Raw genomic sequence first — 24,522 nt, 5'->3', positions numbered from 1 at the left:
GTAAATGTTTTCTGCCTGTTTTCCTTCCACATTTTTTTTTTTTGTATTGTCTCCCCCATTAGAACTGAAGGCGGAGACTGTGTTTCCCTCTCTTTTATATCCCCAGCTCTTGGCACAGAGCTTGGAACATAATAAGAATTTGATAAATACTTTTTGACTGATCACAACAGAAAATAGTGCCTTTAAAAAAATTTTATAGAGAGATTACTAAAACTTTAAATATTCCTGGAAGAAACAATACTTTGACAAATGTATTCATCCTAATGCCATCCCACATTTATATGGCACTTTCTTTATAATAATCCTGCAAAGGAATGAGTGGGAGCTGGCTTTTCATATCTCTTTTTGAGGGTCATGCTCAGTCTTTTTAATGCTGTAGCATTTACTTTCAGTTGTTTTTGTTTGTTTTCCCCATTTTTGTGGCTATGTTCATTGTGTATGGGGTTTTCTTGACTCTTTCTTACTTTACATCAGTTAATGGTAAGGTTTGCTGTGCTAATTTTGTATAAATCATATTCATGATTTCTTATAGCACAGGATTATTTCATTATATTGAAGTACCACAGTTTGAAATTTCATTTATAAAGTAATTTTATCTCTCACAAAACTATATAGGCATAGGGCAAGATCTCAGGGAATAAATTGGAATAATCTCTTTTCTTTGGAGTCACTTAGGGCTGGTGGAAAATTGCCCAGGAAAGATGGGAATAATTTCTTCTCAAGTATAGGCCATGAACCAAAGAAAACCCCATAAAGGAACTCCACACATGGGATGGCTGGGCTGGAAGAACTTCTGCAGGGGGTTTAAATCTTAATTAACATATTTGAGGTTCTCTCTCTCTCTCTCTTTTTTTTTTTTTTTTTTTTTTTTTTGGGGGGGGAAAGACAGGGCAATTGGGGTTAAGTGACTTGCCCAAGGTCACAGGGCTAGTAAGTGTTAAGTGTCTGATGCTGGATTTGAACTCGGGTCTTCCTAACTCCAGGGCCGGTGCTCTATTCACTGTGCCACTTAGCTGCTCCTCTATCTCTTTTTTTAATGCTTCTTTTTCTTCAAGTTCATTCCTGGGCACTTAAATTTCAACCAAGTTATTCCCTATTCCAACAGTTATTCTATGTTGTTTTATTCTTTTAATTTTTACAAACATTTACGCCCTCCCTACCCCAACCCTGCACTGTGCCCTCATTGAACAATGAAAAAAAAAGTTCCTATTAGATATGTTAGGCAAAAATAAATCCCCATATCTGTTATGTACAAAAATTTATATGCCCAGCACATAGAAGGTACTATATAAATGCTAACTTTGTTGTTGTTATTGTTATACCATGAAATCAGAGGCAAGGCTGAAAAAAAAAAATGCTGGCACAGCAGTAAACACTGGGAGAGATAAGTTTTAGATAAGACTTTCCTAGTCTCTTCCTTGGAGTTCACAGCCTAGTATAGGGGATATCACAGTCGTACATGATATGCACAGAAAGCTGTAATACAAAATGCTTAAAAGAACTATAAACCAAAGTACTTTGTGAGGTCTGAGGGGGAAAGGGCCATTATAATCTCAGGCATCTCTAATTGATCCACAAATGATTTTTGAGAAGTTTGTTGTGGTAACTTGGGCCATTTTAATCCTATAGTGTTAACACAGGAACTGGTGACGATTTTCTCCTTGTATTTTTACTGAGAAACAGTACAATCCTGTAGATAATCATCCTGTAGCCAGTGTTGAAATATCTACCATCCTTTTTTCCTTTTTTCTTTTTTTAAAGAGCAGTTGGGGTTAAGTGACTTGCCCAGGATCATACAGTTTATGTGTCTGAGGGAGAATTTAAACTCAGGTCCCCCTGGCTCCAGGGTTGGTGCCTCTACCCACTGTGTCACCTACCTGCCCCCTTTTATTTTCTTAAAGTTTTTTTTTTTTCAGTTTACAAGCATTTGTTTTTTTCTACCATCTGCCTGCGTTGGGGGGAAATATTACAACAAACATATACATATGTATATTACATATATATGTACGTGTATGACACACACACTAGTTATTCAAGCAAAATGAATTCCCACGCTTACCATGTCCAAAAAGTATGTCTTGTTTTGAACCAGTCCATCATTTCTGCATCAGGGGGTAGGTAGCACGAATCATTGATTCTCTAAAATTGTGGATGATCATTGGACTGATCAGTGTTCTTAAGTCTTTCAAAGTTGTTTATGATGTGTTACAAATTATTCTCTTGGTTCTGCTCACTTTGCATCAATTCATACAAATCTTCTGTTTTCTCTAAAACTATCCCTTTTATTCTTATTGCACAATAGCATTCCAATCTATTCATATATCATAATTTGTTCAGCCATTACCCAATTGATGAGTGCCCACCATTCTATGTAGATAAAAATGAAACGCTAATGTCTTGGGGAGTCAAGCTAAATAGCCACTGAAATAAATAGCTCTATTACCATAGTTCTACCTTAGTTTCCTTTTTTAAAAAATGAAATGGGTATTTTCAGAAAGTTTTTCTTTTTTTCTTTTAGTTTGACCTTTGAGAATGCACATATATGATAGAAATGGTCTCTGTTTTCAGGTGAGGAAACCACATGATGAAAACCTGGAGAAATTTTGGATTGATTTTAATATAGGAAGTGAGAGCATAACTTTCTATATCGATAATGCTGAGGTAAAGATTGTTTTTGTACCATATCTGATTAAATCAAAATGCTTCTAGATAGTTTGGGTGAAAAGTATATGTACATGTTTCCTTTATTTTTTTTTTAAGTGTGAACTGTGGGATTCAGTAAGACTTCTAAAGGAAGCTATTGGCGGATTCAGTATAAAAGGTAATACCTTAATCATAAGCATGCCTCAAAGGAAGTGTCGAGTGTCTTGCCCATGACCTCATCCCATCTCTCCTCCAGGCTAAGGGAGAATATGAAGACTAGTCATTGTTTCCCAGTCTGGACATGCCCTTCTAGGCTTTCTTATCATTGTGATATGATAAATATGACATGTGATATGATATATATGATATCGTATCATATGATAAATTAACCTGAACTTTGTTTAAACAAAGGAAAGGTAGTTTTGCTGAGTCTTGCTGACTTCAGGCCCAGAACTCTATTCACTGTGTCACCTAGCTGCCCCCTTTCCAGCCCCTATTCTAGTACTGGCTAGTCCATGTCTATGTAAACTACTATCCTTTGTTTCCCCATCTAGAGGCAGCTAGGTGAGGCAGTGACTGGAGTGCTGGACTTGGAGTCAGGAAGACTTGAGTTCAGATCTAGCCTCAGACACTGTGTGACCTTGGGCAAGTCACTTAACCCTCTTAGTGCTACAAGCAACTAAGACTATAATTGAAAAGAAGTCCTAAGGGGGAAAAAATGTGTATGTGTGTATACACATATAGATCATGGATAAGTTTTATTTGTGTTTTGTCAACTTGAAAATGCACTTTTTTTAAAAAATAGATGCTCATGATTGCTGCCCACCTCCTGACAGGTGATGACTGACTGTTTAGAATAAGACATACTTTTATGGATATGTCCAATGTGGGGATTTGTTTTTCTTGATATCACTTGTTTTAAGAGTTTACTTATTTTTTCTTTTTTTTCAGAAGTGGGAGGTAGAAAGGGAAAAAAATGTCTGGTAGTTGAAGAAAAAAATTTAAGGCAGAAATAAAACCAATACAGAGAGAAAAGTATTGTACTGCATACACAAAGTAGACTTTAATGTCTTCCACTCAGGATATTATAGGATAATCATAGAATTTCTTTTTAGGCTGGAAAGGGACCTCAACGACCCACTCTTTCAACTTTCTCATTTTACATTGGGGAAATTAACTCCCAGAGAAGATTAAAGGATTTGTCCAAGGTGACACGGGCAGAATTTGAACCTATGTCCTCTGATTCCAAATTTGTTGTACCTAATATTAGAATCCCTTTCAGAGAAGGCAGAAGGATCATTTGCTGGGCCCCTCAAAAGCTGCACTTCTTTTGGGGGCACAGCTGATTGAGGCAGTATTGGTGTTAGTGGTATTCAGGCACACCGTTTTTGAGAGTCAGGCCATCCAAGTTGATTCTCTACTGACCACACAGTAAGTGGACCTGAGCAGCATTGGGGGTGTGTGATGGGTGGGAAGGGAATCACAAGGGTTCTAGGTACCCATAGGGAGAAGGCACTAAAAGAGAAATTAGGAAGGTACCAAAGACATCTCACAATTTTTTTCCTTTGATTTTGGAGAGATCACTTCATATTTATTTAGTGCCTACAAGAAATTATCTATCCAACAATTTACAGAACAGTTTATAAAGTGTCTGCTTTTCTCTCCTTCCCTATCAAGTAGCTCAGAGACCATTCATCTGATATTTTACCTTAAAAAAGTTATTTTTAAAAGTCAAGGCTGACAGAATACATTGTGATAATGCAAAAGAGGTTCATTCACACTTTCTAGTCAAAGACAAATTGGATGCCAAGGGTTATTTTTGACATTAGTATTGAAGTCTCATAAAAGTTTTTTTTTTAAAAAACTTCCTCTCCACAATTTTATTTGTCAGGTAGGTGGCACAGGGGTTAGAGTGCCAGGTTTGGAGTCAAGAAGACTCATCTTCTGGGGCAGCTAGGTGGCACAGTGAATGGAGCACCAGCCCTGGTGTCGGGAGGATCTGTTCAAATCTGGCCTCAGACACTTAATACAAAAACTAGCCCGTGACCTTGGGCAAGTCACTTAACCCCAATTGCCCTCCCTTCCCCCTTCCAAAAAGCTAAAAAAAAAAAAAAAAAAAGACTCATCTTCTTGAGTTCAAATCTGACCTCAGAAACTTACTAGCCATGTGACCCCGGGCAAATCACTTAACCCTGTTTGCCTTAGTTTCCTCATCTGTAAAATGAGCTGGAGAAGGAAAGGGCAAACTACTTCCATATTTGTCAAGAAAACTCCAAATGGAGCCGTGAAAAGTTGGATACAACTGAAATGACTGAACAAAACCAAGTTTATTTAGTGTCTGATCTATATAAGTACTTGTCCTAGAAAATCTGGATAGGTAGCAATGGTAAACAAGCATTTTCTGATTCAGTAATCCGAAATTACGAACAGTAAAACAAACCTTTTGGTATGCCTTCTATATGATGCGTCTCCCTTCTTTTTTTCTTTTGGTAGAAACTGGAAAAAAAAAGGTACTTGTTGTTTACCTGAAGAAACCTCATGTTTTCAACAACAAAAAAGTGATGAAAGTAGAAATACATTTTGATTTACAATGCAACATTTTAAAGATTTGCATGAAAGTTCTTGGACCGGACAAATACCTGGCAAGTTCATTTATTTTCAAGTTTTAGTGTTGCTCATTTAAAAACATCAGTATTTATGATTCTGCAAAATTCTTGTTTGGTATTAAAAACTCAATCTTCATTGATAGAAGTGGTTGGAAAGTTGAGATTTTGCTTCCTTGTAGATAAACCCTGACCTTTAAGAGATACTCATAGGATATGTAAATCACTCCTCACCACTCTCAGCTCCCATCTACAATTCCCATCTTTTCTTCTTTCAGGGTTTGGTCTGCTTGCTCATTTGGTCATTACTGTTCCTTGTTTCGGCCTTCATTCTTTTCCAGATATTCCACAGAAAAGAACTCGGGTTTCTAAAGTGATCCCTATTCTGAAACAAGTACATAATCTTAATTTATCCTCGGAGTTTATAAACCTAAATAATCTTGTTTTCTTCTGATGCTCCCAGTGCTAAGTATTCATGTTATGTAACAATTCACAAAGCAAATTTGTTTAGCACAACAAATGTCTCTGTCTCTCTCTCTCTTCGTATCTGTGTCTGTCTCTCTCTCTTGTCAAGGTAATCAGGGCTAAATGACTTGCCTAGGGTCACACAGCTAGGAAGTGTCAAGTGTCTGAGGTTGAATTCATGTCCTCCTGATTTTAGGGCTGGTGCTCTATCCACTGGGTTACCTAGCTGCCCCAACAAACTCTTAAACTGGCTTTGAGTTGTTATGTAAAGGCTTTTGAAGTATGTTTGTTCTGATAGGCTGTCTCCTTCCACATGCCTGCCCTGTTGAATCCCTGAAGTTTTTCTTCAGGCCTCAGCTCAGGTGTCCCAGTTCACTCTGAAGCTCATAGACTGGACCACAATAGGTCCATGCCCAAGCTCCACCTAATGTTCTGTATTTTGGGCCCTCCTGGCTTAGAGTGAAAGTCGATGGTAACTGTTTCTCTTTGGAACTGCAACCCAGACAGTCTTCCCCTCCCAGCTTGATTTTTTTTCCTAATTAAAGGGGCCATCCTTTGACTCACTTCTTAAAGAGTCCTCTTCACTGAATGGGCATTACCTCACTCTCAGTACCTGAAAAGGCCTTAGCCTAAAAGGGCCAGGGGCTCCCATTGCATCCTGGGCCATCTCCGGTCATCATGATGACTATCTGGTCACTGGATCCAGATGGTTCTGGAGGAGAAAGTGAGACTGGTGACCTTGCACAGCCCTCCCTCACTCAAATCAAAGTCAACTGCAAGTCCTGTCATCATCTCCCTTAAGCCAGGGTCCTGTTCAAAAACCAAGGACAAACAACCAGTTTAAGCTCCTTGATGATGGGATAATGATTCATTTTCTCTTTGTATTTCCAGTGCCTAGCAAGATACCTTATACATTAGTCATTCAGTCAATAAACATTTACCTACTGCTGTGTAAATATGTAAAGTGCCTACTATGTGTCAGGAACTTTATGCTAAGTGCTACAGACACAAAGAAAGAAAAAAGACAGCCCCTGCCCTCTAGGAGCTCTAATTCTAATGGTAGGTGGGGAAATGTACAAACTATTTACAGGATAAACAGGAAATAGCTGAAGGAAGGCACTAGTAATAAAATAGTAGACTTTTGATAAATGTTTGTTGAATAGATATGACAGACTATTCTCAAGAAACTTATAACATCATGTGAGAAAGGAAAAGTTCACAGAAATCTGTCCAAATTAAGAGAATGGAATGTGCAAAGATGAGAGAGGTACAGACAAAATGTGAGAAATTTGAGGAGAGAATATTTTTGTGAGGGGAGGTCAGAGATCTATTAATAATTGTTAAACTTGGGGTGGCTGGGTGGTGCAGTGAATAGAGCACCGGCCCTGGAGTCAAGACCTGAGTTCCAATCCAGCCTCAGACATTTAACACTTACTAGCTTGTGACCTTGGGCAAGTCACTTAACCCCAATTACCCTGCCTTTTCCCCTCCAAAAAGCAAAAAACAAAAACAAACAAAAGAAATAATTGTTAAACTCATGTTAATGAGTTTTAAAATTTCAAGTTTGTAAAGAACTTTCCTCACAAATAGATATCAGAAGACCACTCACCGAACATAACTCAGACTTATCAAAGTAGAAGCAAAAACTTTATTATTGTCTTTCTCAAGAAACTGTGTCCCCAAATCTAACAAAGTCAGAAGGGAGGAGAGCACTACAGAAGGCAAAAGCAAGATTATAAAGCCCTAACATGGGAATTCCAAACCTTCTCCACTATCCCACCTTACCATTGGTCGGTAAGGCAAGCTCGCAGTCTTATTAATGCCAACCAATCGGTGCAAAGCCCTCTCCATTCATTACCCTAATTTTTACTAATGAGCCTCTAATTTTGTTGACATACATAATACATGAGGTCCAGTACACAAGGGCAGTAACAACCTCAGAATACTGAACCCCATTCAGTCCAACCTAGATGTGTCCTTATCTGGGCCTGAGTGTCCCAAGGCCTCTGTCTGCTTCCTGATTGGTCAAATCCACCTATTGCTGCCAACTCCTTTTACTCTACATTTTTTGATTTTTAGTTTTATCTAGGAGTTCTCTGGGAACTGGGAACCCAACTTCTTCCAAAGGCTACTGCCTCAACTCTTTACAAAGCTACTGTCCGGTACTTTTTATCAGTGGTCTTGTTTCAGCAATTCTTGCAGTTCTATAGAAACTTAACCCTTTGCTACCTCTCACACTACCATTCCTTTCCCCAAACTAAAAACACCTCTAATTTGGTCTCAATAGTTAATCCAATCAATTGTACTAATACTCAATAGCTCTTACATTACCTTGAAATACACAGTAACCTACATATATATATATATATATATATATATATATATATATATATATATGGGGGGAACAATACTGAACTTAGTTACAAAGAGGAAGTAATAAGAATGTATATAGGATGTTCAGAATGGGGAAACTTCACTGCAAGTTATTCCTCACAATCGTACACCCATTTCTTAGATAAGGAAACAGGCTCAGGTGAAGTAAATTGATCTGTTCATGATCACATGATACTGAGGGCCAACTAGGTGATGCAGTGGATTGAGTATTGAACCTGGGGTTAGGAAGACCTGAGTTCAAATCCAGTCTTGGACACTAGCTTTGTGACTCTGGGCAAGTCACTTAACCCTCTTTGCCTCAGTTTCCTCATCTATAAAATGAGCTGGAGAAGGAAATGGTGAACCACTCCAGTATCTTTGTGAAGAAAATCCCAAATAGGGTCACAAAAAGTTGGGCTCAACTGAAACAAATGAGCAACAAAATACATGCAAAATGTCAGCTCTAGTATTTGAACTTGAGTATCCTAATTCCCAAGTTCAGCACCCCTGAAGATTCTTTTCTTGAATGTTAAACTGATTATAATTGTCTCCTAAGGCAACTAGATAGCTATGTCAATAAGAATGATGGACTTAGAGCCAATTCAGATCTCCCCTCATAGTTATTAGCTGTGTGATTTTGGGCAAATCACTTAACCTTGCTCCATCTCAGTTTCCCCATCTGTAAAGTGGGGATAATAATAACATTGACCTCCCAGGGATGTTGTAAGGATCAAATGGATTGTGAGGATTATAATGTGTAGTAATTTGTAAGACTTGAAGTGTTTATGTGTATATATGTATATGTGTGTGTGTGTTTTTGTTTTTTTGCTTTTTGGAGGGGGGAAGGCAGGGCAATTAGGGTTAAGAGACTTGCCCAAGGTCACATGGCTAGTAAGTGTTAAGTGTCTGAGGTTGAATTTGAACTCAGGGATGGTGCTCTATTCATTGCGCCACCTAGCTGCCCTGAAGTGCTTATATAAATGCTATTATTGTCATTTATTCCTTCTGAAAATCTCTAGGATGCTGGAACCTGGAAATGATGTCTTTGTCTTGATCCATTCTTCTTTCTTTTCCATTTGCTGGGTAGGTCTGCAAATAAGGGTCATCTGGAATGATGGCTAGGAGAAGGAAAGGGAGCTTGAAATTGGTGGAGAAGGCTATTGAAAGGTTTTCTCTATTTTTCAGTTTTGCTTGACCCGGAGTTGCTTTGCTATGTGCTCAATTATGCTTTTTAGTATTTCTCTTGCAAAATATTTTAGAGTAAAGAGGACTGTTTTAAAAAAAAACAACAACTTGTTTTTGTTTGGGTTTCAGCTGAGTCCTTCTCAGATGAAAAGGAAAGAGTCACTAGATATTCTTGAGCGTTTTGATGAACAAGAGAAAGCAGGGATTACCTGTTGCGATGAGAAAAAAGCAGGTATATATGAAAATTAGAAGATAATCTCTTTACTAATTCCTTAAAAAATAATCCATTTGATCTTCAAGGACAATAGTACATTCTAGACTTTACTCTGAATCACTTACCCAGATCTTTCTATGATCATAACTAGACTCATGGTTCTAATAAGACCAATAACTTACCAGTTCAACTTAAAAATATTTTGTTATTAATCTTCTGAAATCCAGTGATCAGTTAATACTGTGAAATTCATGGAATTCTTTCTCAGATATGTAGCTGTTGCATAAACAGTGATCTAGGCTTGAGAGTCTGGAAGGAGAGAGAAAAACATGTTATAGTATTAGGGATGAAACCATTGCTCCCTTTCTGCTAAATCAAGTGACAAGTGATGGCTGAAAATCTAGGACTGGTATTGTGAGGAATGGGAAAGGGCACTAGATTTGGAGACAGTGGCCATGAAAATGGATTCTGTTCTTTCACTTAATTACCTGGATGACCTTGCACAAGTTTCTTTACATGTCTGGGCCTCAGTTTCCTCATATGTAAAATGGATGGGTTGGACCAGGTGATCTCTGAGGATCCTTCCAGCTTTAGATCTGTAATCCTGTGATTATCCTCTCCTCCTTTCTACACCTCTACCTCTCCTTCCCCACAGGAGAATTCACAGTCCTTCAAGAATCCATGATTTCATTGATGACAAGAATATATACCCCAAAAGGCAGTCTAGGTGAGCTGCTTTTATTGAAGAAAAAAAAAATCATCACCTAGTAGCCACTGCCCTGGTAATCGGCCCTTGTAAATATTTAGTTTGGTTGATTCTCAGAGGATGACTAAGGCCTCTTTTCAGCATCTGTGTAGACCCAAAAATCTGCTTTTTGGTAAATTAAATTGTACCTCTACATCAAAATGACCCTAGGAAAAACTGGAGCAAGTGAAATTGGACTCTGCTTATTTACCATATATGTTTTTGTGTACCTGTATCCATTTATTCCTGTTGACTTTTATTCTCACAGTCTGAAAATAATGGTTGATAGGCATAAATTGTTACTCTTCTGGGAATATTTGTGTTTTAATGAATTATCTTTATCATATTCAAATATGAATATGTTGTCCTTAAAAAAAAAAGCACCTCACTGTCACTTCCTGACCAGTTTATCCCCAATAGAATCTTTCCTGTTAACACAGAGCTCAGAATAACAGAACAATACATTGACTGGACCTGGCAACCAGTCAATACCATGTTTTGTATCTATAGTCTACTGCTACTTCTCTGCTAGGAAGAGTGGGAGGCATGCTACACCATCCCTCCTCTGGGAGTGAATTAATCAGGGCTGCTTAATTTTTTTTTAAGTCAAAGTTGTGAGATTTTTACTTTAGCATTTCAAGCATTTTGCAAGGAGGGTGGATTTTTTTTTCATGTTCATTTTCTACTTGGTTTTGTTATTGCAGGATTTTAAAGCCTTGTACCTAATTAAAAAAAAACAAACACCACTCCCCACCTCCCATTCCCAAATACCTGCACAGGACAGATGAGGGCTCATCCAGTCTTACTATGTAGATACTATTTGTTCCTTGGGTTAGTCTTGTGTCAAATCTAATATTTTCATACGTGTAACTGTAGCACCAACACAATATTCACAGCACTAATGGCAACTGTAGATATACTGGCATAGAGCTCAGTTAAAATATATAGCAGACTCTCCACACAGAAGACAGAAGCAAAACATTTATTCATACACCAAAAAACCAAATCCCAACACCAGGAAACCAAATCCATTGTAGCAACACAGAAGTTAATACACCACAACACAGCAGAGAGCCACACCATCCTTTAGTCTTGCCATAAACCAACACTCACAAGTCTGTCTCCTTGCCAATCACAGGCTCCATGTGATTACATTTGAGCTATTAGGGGGCAGGGAACGTCTTCAAATTCCCTTAGGCTTATTAAGAGGCAGGGAAGATCTTCAAATTCCCATTGCCATTACAGTAACTTAAAACTTAACATAGTGCTTTTATTTAAAATTCCACATTTAGTTTCCTGGTTTTAAGTCTTTGAGGGAAGACTAGATTACCAGAAGATGGCACTGACCTCATGATCTCCTAGGATGTCTCAGTATAGAGGAATCCTGGGAGTCCTTCAATAACAAGTTTCTACAAGGAAGAAGACAAAGTGGAAACTGGTGAAAAAATTGATGTAAAATTATTCTTTGGTTCTCCCTTATTCCTTTTTTTTTTTGCCCCTATCTCTTTTTTCCCATTATCAAAACATTCTGGATAAGACTCTTTAGTGTAATGGAAAGAAAACTGAATTAGGAGGTGAGAACCTGAGTTCAAAATCTATCTTTGGTACTTGGTACTTATTACTTGTGAAACTTTGTACAAATTCAACAAGTCAAGTTAACAAGCATTTACTATGTGCCAAGAGCTGGACATGCAAATGCAAGGAAAAAAGAAAACAGTCTCTACCTTCAAAGAGTTTATGTTCTAATGGGGGAAAACAATTCACAAAAAGGTAACTAAAAAGGTGGAAGGGAGGTACCCATGCAGGAGAATGGGGGTAAAATCCAGAGAGACAGAGGCAGAGTCCAGAAAGGAATGAAGGATGCCTGACCTGGACACTTCTTCAAATTGCAGGTTTGGGGAGGAACAAATGGGAGAAGGGGACTATAAGGGCAAAGGGATCTTCCAGGGCAAGAAGGGAGTTGAGGCATAGTGGTCTGGAGAGTGGGAAGCAAAGTCAGAAGAAGAATGAAGCATGTCAATTGACCTTTCTGGTCCTCAATTTCCTCATTTGTAAAATGAGGTTGGGCTAGATAGGAGTCTAAATCATATCTTCTAGCTCTAAATCTATGATTTAAGATTAATAAACTCATTTGCACTGAGGTGTGACAAGGAAATAGTATCCTTCTCAGGAGAACTTTTACAAGATAAAAAATTCAAATCAAAGTTATGAATGGTATAACTTCAGGCATCAGCAACCAGTGGGGAAAGTGTCTTTTGGACAAAGGTGTTACGTATGTAGGCAAATACTTGAAGCATATTAGGATAGCAGTAGTCTAGAACTAAATTATGTCTGTTTCTAAAAGGACTATTTACTTTTTCCTCAACTGTTTTTCGAAGCACAAGAACCCATGTACCGGGAAGAATCTGTGCAAGATGATAAAAATGATTCTTTTTATCAGCCTTCCCAAGAAGCTGTACAGTCTGAGACAACAGTAAGTATGGAAGATTTCTAAATTTGATAGCTGAAACCTATGAACTATCAGGCTGTTAAAGATGGGATTTGAACAGGAGATTTTAACCTGGGGGCCTACGGATAGATTTCAAGGGACTTTTGACCCTGGGTGAGAAAAAAATAAACATTTATCTTCATTTTCATTAAACTTAAACTGAAATTTAGTATTTCCTTCAACAGTTTAAAAATGTTATTCTAAGAAAAAGGGTCCATAGGTTTCACCAAACTTCCAAAAGGGTCAATGACATAAATAAAGCTAATCCTTGGGTTAAAGATTGAAGGTTATGATAGATTTCCCTTCCTATTATTTCACTGGATGAAATCTTTTTAAAATTAAATTTGAAAAATTAACAAGCATTTCTCTCTATACCCCTACTTCCAATGGAAAAGAAATACAAAACCTTTGTAATAAATATGCATAGCCAAGCAAAACAAATTCCCTCCTTGACCAGGTCCAAAACTGCATACCTTGTTCTGTACGTTAGTTCCTTTACCTTTCTTTCAGGAGGTTGGTAATATTCATCATCATTGGTTCTCTGGAGCTATGGTTGGTAATTTAATTGATTGACTTCTTAAGACACTTAATCATTTTTGCATTGTAGTTATTGTGTAATTTGTTCTCCTGCCTCTGCTCACTTCACTCTACATCACTATGTACAAGTCTTTACAAATTTCTCTGAAACTGTCCCTTCCATCATTTCTTAAGTTGTACAAGTATTCAGTTTCTTGAGATTGTCACTTAAATGCTATTTAGATACTTCTAGAATGGCAATCAATTTTATCAGTAGCTAATTATATCAAACTGAAAGAATAGATAGCATACTTAGAAAACTTTAAGCTATCTCATTAGGAAGGCTAGCTAATATATTATATGACAGCAGAATTAGGACACAGAAAAGATCTCAACAGATAAGAAAAATAAGTCGTAGCTAACAAGATGAAATGTAATAGAGATGAAGGTAGAATTCTACAATAAAGTTTTAAAAAATGAACCATAAAATTTTAAAAGAAGGGACTTGTATATGCCTATAGATCAGTTAATGTGAAAAAGACTTGGAAATTTGAATTGACTCACATTTACCCTGCAGTCAATGGTGTGACTTAGCAGTTGAAAAAGCTCATTCAATCTTAGGACTAATTTATAGAAATGACATTTCCAGAATATGGGAAACAGCAGTTCTGTTATATTCTTTCCTAATCAGATCATGTCTGGGGCATTCTACTCAAGTTTTTTTTTTTGGGGGGGGGAGGAGGAGGTATGCATGCGTGTCATTTCAAGAGGGACATCAATATGCTGAAATTAGTCTCTCAAGTTGTATGCTTGATATAGGTGGAGGGGGGGGCACCCAGAGTGGTGAAGGGCTTTGAAACCATGCCATATGAGGATTGAAGAAACTAGGAACTGTTTGACCTGGAGAGGAGAAAACATGGATAGCATAATAACTGCCTTCAAGTATTTGAAGGGCTGTCATGTGGAAGAGTAATTCTTAGACTGTTCTGTTTGGATCCAGAGAGAAGAGCCTAGGGGAAGTAGAAGAAGCTACACTGATTTTTATTCAGAGGAAGTTAGTTAGTGAGGAGTTAGGCATTTTTGAGAATAGAAGGGGCTAACTCATGAAGCAATGGAGCTCCCTTCCTACGTCAGAAGTGGTCACTCAGAGGCTGAATCATTATTTGTCTGAGATAATGGAGGATTTGTGCTTCAAGAAAACATTGAACAATATGACTTCTGATGTTCCTTCCCACTCTAGAGTTCTGATAATGTGTTGGAAAATATCTCTTAAAAGAGACAAGCATCTTATGATTTCTTTCCTAACACTAGAGGTTCTCATCTAAGAATACGGCCTTGACCAGTTGTAGATAACATTATCACAGATTAATGGAACAGTATTGAACTTGAATTCAGAAGAACCTGGTCTAGAGTCCCATCTCCATTGTGTATTAGCTGTGTGGCCTTGGACAAGTCATTTAACTTGTCCGGGATTCAGTTTTTTAATCTCTAAAATGAAGGTCAGTAATCAGTCAACATTTATTAAGTACTATGTGATAAGCACTGTGCCAAACCCTGTTAGCTGATAAAACATGTGATACCTATCTTACAGGAATATTTTTTAAGGAAAGAACTTTGTAAATATTAAAGCGCCATGTCAATGTGAGTAGGCTTAATTGATTTCATGAAGCATTTCTCTTACACATATAAAGATCATTCAAAATGTCTTTATAGATGAAAACATAAAGCTAAGCCTGTTTAACATGTCTGTAGTTATCAGCATAAAATAATAACAAAATAATAATAAAACAGAAAAGTGTGAGCTCATTATTGTCATAGAAGATGTGATTCCCAGTATCCAAGTAGAAGAGGGATTCCATATGGTTGGTGAGGTCATGCAGATGTTCCTGTTTGTGGATAACTTTGTGCTGATTGCATCAAGCTCCAGGATACCACAGTATCTCCTCAAGAAGACAAATTTCTTGGTGCCTGTTCAAAGGGAGCTAGTTAATGAAACACAGACTGCAACCTCTGTATTAAGCATTTTCATTTATAAAATAGGTTGGTGCTGTGGACCCAAAGATAGCTCTGTATCAATCTTCCTCCATTGCATAACTTTAAGTATTAATAATTTTGATCTCAAATTATCTGACTCTACACACATTATGATTTTATATGTTTCTTCCGCAGAAAAGTTATGCAAATCATCCTTCAGCCCATATCTTAGACCTGGAATATTCGAGTCAAGGTCAGGTATAGTTATTAACTATTAGTATTAGGGTATGTGTGGCATACTTGAATGATTTAATGAATTTTTAAAAAAATGTTTTCTCCAAGTAGAAGCTGCTGCTTCAAAACAGAACTCTTTAGATGGATTAAAAGAAATGGATAAAATCCAGGCTCCTAAATTAGATGAGAAACCTAGGTAAGTGATTTCCAAAATACAAATAAAATAATAAGTGCTAACAAAATGAATTTTTTAAAAAGGTACTATCTATGCCAAACACTGTGCAAATACAAATAGCAAAGAATACACAGGATATTAATAGAAAAGAAAGACAATCCCTGATGTCAGGGAGCTCACATTTGTTTGGGTAAGGCAACACATGTGGAGTGGGAAGAAGAGTTCTGGTTCACCTAAAGGCATGACTCCTATCTTTGGGATGCATTGGTAAGGAAGATAGTAATGTCTGGAAATCTAGGGGCATAGTGGCAGGCACCACAGTGTAATGTTAATGGGATAATAAGTTCTTCCCCACCAATTAATAGGCTTCACGTGGAGCCCTTTGGGGAAGAGACTTGCACGGAGTCATGATGTCTTCTGGCTCTGGGAAGTATATATATATATACTCTGAGTTGGCATTTTGCTTTGGGGGTTTGCTCATGAGAAGGATCTTTTGATTTCCTGGTCGAGACTCTGAGTAGCCACGTATTCAGAGCCCCTGATTACTCAGATGTTGTCTGTGCTCCCTCGATCCAGTGATGCATGTAAAGTGTATAGCAATATTGCTTTGCTTAGGCAGTTGGAGCCCTGCCTGTTGGCCTTTGTACTAATTTCTCTGCTTGTATTTTCTCTGTATGTTCTCCAAGTTAAGGGTCCCCTGAATGAATGAATGTAATTAAAAGTAGCATTAACTCCTTTTTGAGCAGTCTTTTCTAGAAAAACAGACCAAAGTACCTGTGCTAGCAGGCCATTCTGGGTGTGCTAGGGTGCTTACTGTTACATATGGTGAGGCCTGATGGGCTGGAGGTTGTAGTGAGATGGTAAGACTCCAAGGTCTGCCATCTTACCAGAAGGATTAGTCAGCATCTTCCTGGTGATCTAAGTGTATTAGTGTCCATGGACAATTATAGTAATAAAATGTAAATGTTTGGAGGATCCTTTTTTCTTTTCTTTCTTAGAGTAAAGATGCTTTTCTGCCAGGTAGCCTAAGGAGAATATTCCCCTGTAGTTAGACATTCCATTGATCTCGTATATTGACAGTTGCTTATGAGGTATAACTTAGGAGGCAGAAGGCTTTCAGTATGTCTCCCATGGTATCTGAAATTCTGCCATTATAAGTCAGTTATGTTGCCAGGAACTCCTATAGGTATTTCTTAGATAATACATCAATTCTCTGAATGTAAGGAGCACTTTGGTTTGAACTTGCTTACCAAATGATCTAGCAGGGCCTGAGAGACTGGGACAAGAGACATGGGAGAAAAAAATAGGCTTAGAGGATGTTGCCATGCTGGAAGGGCTTGGGAAGCTGGGAGGCAGCATAAGGGCGATATGTAGAAGGAGGTTCAGTCCCATTTTATTGCCTGGTTCATTTTGTATACGTTGAAACTAAAGATGGATGTTTTTTGTTGGTGTGGGCCTTTTTCTTCACTGACAACAGATCCTGATCCTTCCATTCAGTGATGGGTAGTCTTTGTGAGTTATAGACAAAATAATATTATGTACAATCTTTGTTGCTGTTCACTAGTTTCAGTCGTGTCTGATTCTTTGTGACCTCATTTAGGGTTTTCTTGGCAAAGATACTGAAGTAATTTTCCATTTTCTTCTCCAGTTCATTTTACAGATGAGGAAACTGAAGTAAAAAGGGTTAAGTGACTTGCCCAGGGTCTCATGACTACAGATTTGAACTGAGGGAAGATGAATCTTCCTGACTCCAGGCCTGGCACTCTAGCCACTGCCCTACCTACTATACCACAAATCATTCTATGCTCTTACACATTTCTGCATGCAAATGAAAATTTATGTGATTTGCAATGTGGGCATTAGTTCTGGGGAGGGAAGGGTGCTGGGAAAGGAAGTTGAAAGCAAACTTCTCACTTTAGCATTTTTTATGGGATTGGCTCCCAGCTAATTGAGAGATCAGATGGGGACTATCCCCAGATAATTAGAAGAGTTTAGGACAATGAAGTATTAATATAATGATTTCATTTTAGAGTCACACCTTCTTTGTCAAATGAGTGTTTACCTTATAAGAGACTTGATGTTTCAAACCTTAACTATGCTCATATTTCATGAATTAATTGGGAGGTACCCTCTTTTTGAACAGGATAGTATTCAAAACTATTAGCTCTGAAAGAAAATGTAGCATAGCATAAAGAGTAACAGACTTGAAGTTGAGGACAGACATATAAGTTCATATCTTACCTGAGATACTTGCTAATGGTGTGAAAACAATGGGTAAATTGTTTAAGCTCTCTGTGCCTGAATTTCATGTGGAATATGGAGATAGGAATATTTGTAGTGCCTACCTCCCAGAACTGGCAAGATAAGATCTATCAAGAGAATGTGTTTGTATGTAGATACATATATGTGCATGCATGCATATAACACATACATACATGTGTTTAGAGGTAGCATGACATCAATTGATTAACAAATGTCTTAAACATCTTATACATGCCAAAGACCCTGCCCAGACCCTAGGGATATGAAGTCAAAGTGAAAAATGAAATAGCCCCAGCCTTTAAGAACCGTGGTAGAAAGAGTTATGGAACTTTGAGTTGGGAGACCTGGGTTTGAATACTGCCTCTGGCATTTGAACTGGGTGACCCAGGGCAATTCACTTACCCTCCCAAAGCCTCAGTTTCCTCATCTTTAAGATAGCCATAATACCTGCATTTATACCTCAGAGTTGTTATGAGGAGAGTGCTTTGCAAACTCTAAAGAGTTAGGTAAATGTGAATTTAATATTATTAGCTATTCATTCCATTTTCATGGGGGAAATTCTATTTCATGCATTGGTTACTCACATTTCTTTTTTTCTTTAAGTTTTAAAATGATCGTAAAATGATTTGTGATTTTTTTTTCTGTTCTTTTGTTCATGCTAGCTATGGCAATTCACCCATGGCTGCTCAGGCTGTCCAGAAGGATGTGCCGGAGGTAGGTGAAGGAAGCAGCAAGAGTACTTCGGAGCATTCCCAGGTGTGCATGCTTCATGTGGAAACCTCCTGAGAAAGAAATCTTTCACTCTACAGCATTCATTAGGAATGAATCGTTTTTCACTGGAAAAGAATCTTGGACTTATAGGCAGAAAGAATGCCAGAAGTCATTTAATAGGCAGCAAGGCACAGTGAATAGAGAGATGAACCTAGCTAGAGTCAAGGAAGCAGTTTCATGTACCACCTCTGACAGTAGTTATGTGACATGGGCAAGTCATTTAATTTCTGCCTCATTTTCTTTGTCAGTAAAATGCTTGTAATAATTCCTTTAGTACTTGACTCACAGGGTTGTTATGAGGTTTAAGATAATGTATGTAAAGTGTTTTACAAACCTAAGATGTTGGGGGAAGTGGTGTGTGTGTGTATGTGTATGTGGGAGAGTTATGGGGGGAGAAGGAGGGAGAGAGAGAGAGGGAAGGACAGGGACAGAGAGAGGGAGGGAGGGACAGAGACAGAGAGACAGACACGGAGAGAGAGGGAGGGAGGGAGACACAGAGAGAGAGAGGGAGGGAGGGAGGGAGACACAGAGAGAGAGAGGGAGGGAGGGAAAGAGAGAGAGACAAGGATGTTATTGAATTTAACTAATCCAAATCATGACTCTTACTACAATAGTCCCAACAAGTGGTCATTCAGCTCTGCTTGAAGCCCTACAGTGGCAGAAATTGCTGCCAGTGAGGCTGTTGATTGCACCTTTGGAAAAGGTCTAAACTCTAAACTCTTCGTCAGTGACCCTTCATCAATTGGGTGTTCCAATGTACTTGGAGAAAATGAAAACAATTAGATTTTTTAAAGTTCATTTGCATTTACATAGTTGCAGCTATTTGTGTACATTGTTTTTCTGGTCACGCTTATTTCACTTTGCATTAATTCTTATGAGTCTCTCCATGCTTCTCTGTATTCATCATATTGTTTCTTACAGAACAGTAAATATTTGTACATACCAACTTGTTTAACCAGTTCCCAGTTGATGGGCATCTACTTTATTTCTGGTTCTTTATTATGAAGATTTTGGGCTTTCTTTCTCTCTCTCTCTTTGTGTATGTATACACACTTATACATATATTTATATATACACACACATACACATACACACACATCTATATCCATATCTCCAGTGTGATTAAAAGAGGGAAGGTCTTTTGGGTTGGATTGCAAAATACAGGATGGGAGGTAGTGTGTGGATACTGGAAAGAGAGGTTTATAGTGCTTTCAAAACATAAACAGAAGAGTCTCTATTTGCAAAGCCATTAGGAAACCACTGAAATTGAGTTAGGGGCATGTCATGGTCAGATCCCTTTGGCAGCAGTGTGGAGGATGAAATGAACTGAGAAGGAACTTGAGGCAGAGAGATTAATTAGGAGACTAAGAAATCCAAGTGAGAGATGAAGAGGGCTAGAAGTAAGGTGGTAGCTGAATGAGAAGAGACATGAGGTCTGATAAAAGATGGTGAGTTATTGTTGTCCAATTGTTTCAGTTGCGTCTGACTCTTTATGACCCTGTTTGAGGTTTTCTTGGCAAAGATACTGGAGTGGTTTGCCATTTCCCTTTTCAGTTCATTTTACAGATGAGGAAAACTGAGGCAAGTAAGGTTAAGTGACTTGCCCAGGGTCACACATCTAAGTGTCAGGGGCCAGATTTTAACTTGGGGAGATGAATTTTCCTGACCTCAGCCTCAGGGCTCCATTCACTTTGCCATCTAGCTGCCCCATTGTTGACTTAGAAACAGTAAAATATGACATCATTGTATATTACTTCTGAATGTTTCCATTGCCTACATTTGCTCCTTCTTCCCTATCTCTACCTATGTACCCAGCTAAAATGTTACTTCCTCCATGAAGTCTTTCTAGATTACCCCAGCCAAGAGCAGTACCTTCCTCTTCCCCATAGAATTCCTTATTCCTAGTTAGACATCCTCTAGCCCTGGTCAGATTCATGTCTCAAAGAATTAAAGGTTCAGAGGCGCTACAAATTTTGGAGTAAACCCAAGTTTATTGCCAATTGTCTCCTGAGAATTAGGGTTAGTGACACAGTGAGATGATCCAGATATCCATTTTCTCTTGTTAAATGTCAGTTTCAATTACCTTTTCAGTGATCCAAGATGCTTACCTTGTCTGCTAGCCTTTAGGCTTTCTTATAAGAAAAGTTTAGAGTTGGTGGCGCATCTTACTTTTCAAATAGATTTCTGGGATTAAGGGAAAGAAAAATCTCACCATGCAGAATCTTAATTTAAGGTAAGGAGGAGTGTAGGGTGTGTAAGACTAGCACCTCTGGCACAATGGCTGCTGCACCCTTTTCAGTGCTGCTTTCTGCCTTTGGTGTCCACCTGTTCCACCTGACTTTCACCTATGGCTGTAGCAAGGAAGCTATAGTAAGAGCAGCGGTCACACCCAGTAAACTGTTTCAGCAGACAGGCTAATCCAGGTTGAGGATAACGCAGGGGTCTCAAATCCATTGTTGAGTGTCTGTCTCAAACATTCGAAGACTTCCCCTGGTGAAATGGGCAAATGAGAACAATATGTTCCACTGACCATGAAGGCAGCTGAAGCAGGCGTGTGGAGCACTTAGACCCTGGTTAGACATTAAAGATGCCAAGGTTGTCCACTCCATCTTGAGCCATCATTCACCATCTTGATTCTGTCCTGCCACTGAACTGTGATGACTCTGGAGGAGAGAGTGAGGTCAAGGACCTCGTGCAGCTCTGCCTCACTTCAATCCAATTTACACATGAATCAAAAGATATCTAAAGACAAAACAACAAAATAAAACTTTAAGGTGAGGAGAAATGGTGCTGATGGGGACTTGGTGCTCTCCTATTCATTTGAGAAATAGTAGTTGACACTTCAATACAGAATTTTAAATATTTTATTTCGGTAGATTCTTACAATAACTCTGAGGGAGGGAGTACAAATATTTCCCCTATATTATAAATGAGGAAACTGAGGCTCAAAGGTGGTTACTTTGTTCAAGATCACAGAGCTCCTAAGTAGCAGGCAGCTCTGAGACTAGAACATGGACTGATTTCTGTGATGAAGCAGACACAGCTACCTTGATGCCTTGCCATGTGGGACTCAATCCCATAACAGAATAAGTATAGATAGTTTAAACATACTGAATCAAGAACTTTTATGCACATAATATGATCTATATTAATACAGGGTGTCCCAAAAGCTTTCGTGCAGTCCTAAGTTACTGTAACTGAAAAACCTTATTTAAGACTTTTGGGACATTCTGAGGTTTTAAGCTATTGAAACTATTAGAACTTAAAACTGCACTGAAACTTTTGGGACACTCCATATTGTAGTCATTTATGCGCAGGTCATATCCTGCACTAGCTCTTGTCATCTTTTTTGAAAACAAGGATCCTGAGGGTCTCATTTTTGCATATACCTCAGTGCTTAGTCCAGTGCCTACAGAGTAGGCACTTAATACATATTTAAATGATTTAACATTAGTACTACTTTAATAGTGTTGAATTATTAGTATTTAAATTCTGGTTTTCTGTGTTCAATATGATACACGTTTTATTTTTTCTATGTTTCTTTTTCCCTTTTTGCTAGTTACAATTACATAATTGTATATCCTACACACAATCCTGCATCAACTTTTGGCTATTTCTATGTCAATAGAAGTTTTTATCAATAATAAGAATAATTATTAGCAATGCCTTTAGTTTTTGGCTTAACTCACTAGAACTTAACTTCTTTCAGGCTGATGGTTTAGAGAAGAAGAGAAAAGGAACAAGTTGGAGCAAGGACATTCCTGAAACACAGTATGGTGCCCCTTGTTTTTATTTAACGTTAAAGCCAAGTCTTAATGCCATGTACCTGCTTTTAAAGTATACATTTTTAAAAGCAACCCCTTCTTAAATAGGAACAAAGGAAAATTTGTGTGCAGCAAGAATTTAGAGAACAGCTTATTATATTAGACAGTGATGCACCATCAAGCTGTCAAGGAGGGTTGAGTATAGTAGAAAAGAGACCCTGATCTTGGCCTAATAATATGCCAGATAAGATGATCCTAACAGTTAATATAGAAGCTGTTTCCTTGGCCCTTCATAGATCTTGGGTTTGATCAGTGCCTTTGAGGGAGAGAGAAAATGGGCTGAAACTCACGTACTTCCTTCCTTGTTTTATCACCCCCAAATGCTTGTACCTGGTTAGGGAATGAGGAAAAACTTTTAATTAAGTCGCTATTCTGAATATGTTGATGGTTTAAAGTTTTGATCACAGGCTTAGCAGCCAAGGAATAATCTTCGAAAAACAACCTAATATCCCATGGTTGATGGGAAAGGCAATATTGGTTACTAGGACTCTTGTTCCATACCACTGTAGGAATGTGCAGTGTTGTTAATGTGTTAATTTGTTCTTCAATCTCTCCTTACTCATGAAGAAATAGTTAATTAACTCTAATCACTTAAGTATCTAGGCATAGCTGGAGTTTTGGCTTACCCTATCGCATTTCCCACCTATTTACTTTCTTACTAGCTGACACAAGTGCATCTCACCGTATACAACATGATTTCAAAAAAATGAATATCGAATACTTAAAATGCTAAAATGGAATATGCAAAGGAATCTTGGGAGAAATCTTTGTAAACAATCATGCTTCCTCCTTTTTAAAAGGTCTATTTATAAATTTAGATGTCTATTGTAGGCCACCTCTTCTTTTCTGCCATAATGTAGTCCTCCGAGTCATGGACCTTGTTATGAAATAGATTATTACAATGTCCCTCTGGGAGACTAATGATGCAATAATGTAATTTGGGCTTGCATCCTCATTCAAGGATTTCAATATGATGCAAAATGTAGCAAAAGCATATAGCAAGTATAAATGGCAATAATTTAAATTAGTAAAATTACACAGAGTTCAGTAAAAGGACATAAATCTACAGTAATAATGGTTCATATTTAAATAGTTTAAAAATAGTTTATAAAGTACAAATCGCTAACCATAGTGAGTTAGAAAATCACAAATCAACATCATCTAAGTTGCATTGTATTTTTTATTTACTTTGTTAAACATTTCCCAATTTTAAACTGGTTCACCTCCTCTTACCCTCTTCCCCCAGACCACTGATAGCAAGTTTGACACCTCTGCTGCAAAGTATATGCACAGTACCACAAAATGTAGCTATCATATGTTTGCTTAAAAATTAATATTTAAATTTACATAAATCTAAAAAATATTTTCCCCTCCTTTTTTAGACTCTAGAAGTCCAATTAGGGATTGAATGTCCAAGGACTCTTTTCAAGGCTGTGTAGGGAAATTTGAGCTGTTGCTATCTTTTTCTTTGCCACTCAAATAATGTTCTTGATCTGAGTTTTCACTCTTCAAAAAGACCCATAGCTTTTTTTTTTATGAAAAAGTTCATAGCTTTTTCCACTAGATGGTGGAATAGTGCAACCATCTAACAGTAGTTCTCAAACTTTTTTTGGGGGGGGGGGTCATTGTTCATGGCAAAGACCATGGTGAAATTGGGCATGCTAGAAAGATTCAAGAGACTTCCTTATGCATGTGTGATTGCATGTTAAGTCCATTACAATTTTCATTTTGCTTAGCTGAAATTTTGCACATATCTAAGAGAATCACTGGTATAATTATCTCATAAAGACTTCAAATGAGATGTAGGTCTATATTGAAGCAAAATGATTGAACTTTGCAAGAATTTTGAACCATAGAGCTATAAGGGAGACACCCAAATATCACGTTTATTCAGATACTTTAAATTGACTGTTGAGCTGTAATCATATAATAGTTCTTAGGCTTGGTACTTTTATTTAAAAAAATGTATATATACATATACAAACACTTTCCCAACTGGAATTCCCTAAATACTGCCCTCTATTATTCCCTAAACACACCCCACTATTTT

The 24,522-nt window shown here is 37.8% G+C and overlaps 1 protein-coding gene across 1 annotated transcript in view; it reads left to right on the top strand.

The window, feature by feature from the left end:
- Window positions 1-24,522, top strand: part of SYCP2L (synaptonemal complex protein 2 like) — a 72,336-nt gene that overhangs the window by 19,681 nt on the left and 28,133 nt on the right. Inside the window, exons 13-21 of the mRNA XM_069103489.1 lie at window positions 2,569-2,661; window positions 2,761-2,821; window positions 5,137-5,285; window positions 9,399-9,501; window positions 12,607-12,701; window positions 15,402-15,459; window positions 15,552-15,636; window positions 18,540-18,633; window positions 22,358-22,419. Coding sequence (XP_068959590.1) covers window positions 2,569-2,661; window positions 2,761-2,821; window positions 5,137-5,285; window positions 9,399-9,501; window positions 12,607-12,701; window positions 15,402-15,459; window positions 15,552-15,636; window positions 18,540-18,633; window positions 22,358-22,419 — 800 coding nt within the window. The remainder of the gene's footprint in view (window positions 1-2,568; window positions 2,662-2,760; window positions 2,822-5,136; window positions 5,286-9,398; window positions 9,502-12,606; window positions 12,702-15,401; window positions 15,460-15,551; window positions 15,637-18,539; window positions 18,634-22,357; window positions 22,420-24,522) is intronic.

This window comes from Petaurus breviceps, unplaced genomic scaffold, assembly GCF_028583685.1.
Source record: "Petaurus breviceps papuanus isolate PSGF00001 unplaced genomic scaffold, PetGlider_PUasm1.0 582, whole genome shotgun sequence".
NCBI lineage: Eukaryota > Metazoa > Chordata > Mammalia > Diprotodontia > Petauridae > Petaurus > Petaurus breviceps.
This window is presented reverse-complemented; position numbering and strand designations above follow the sequence as displayed.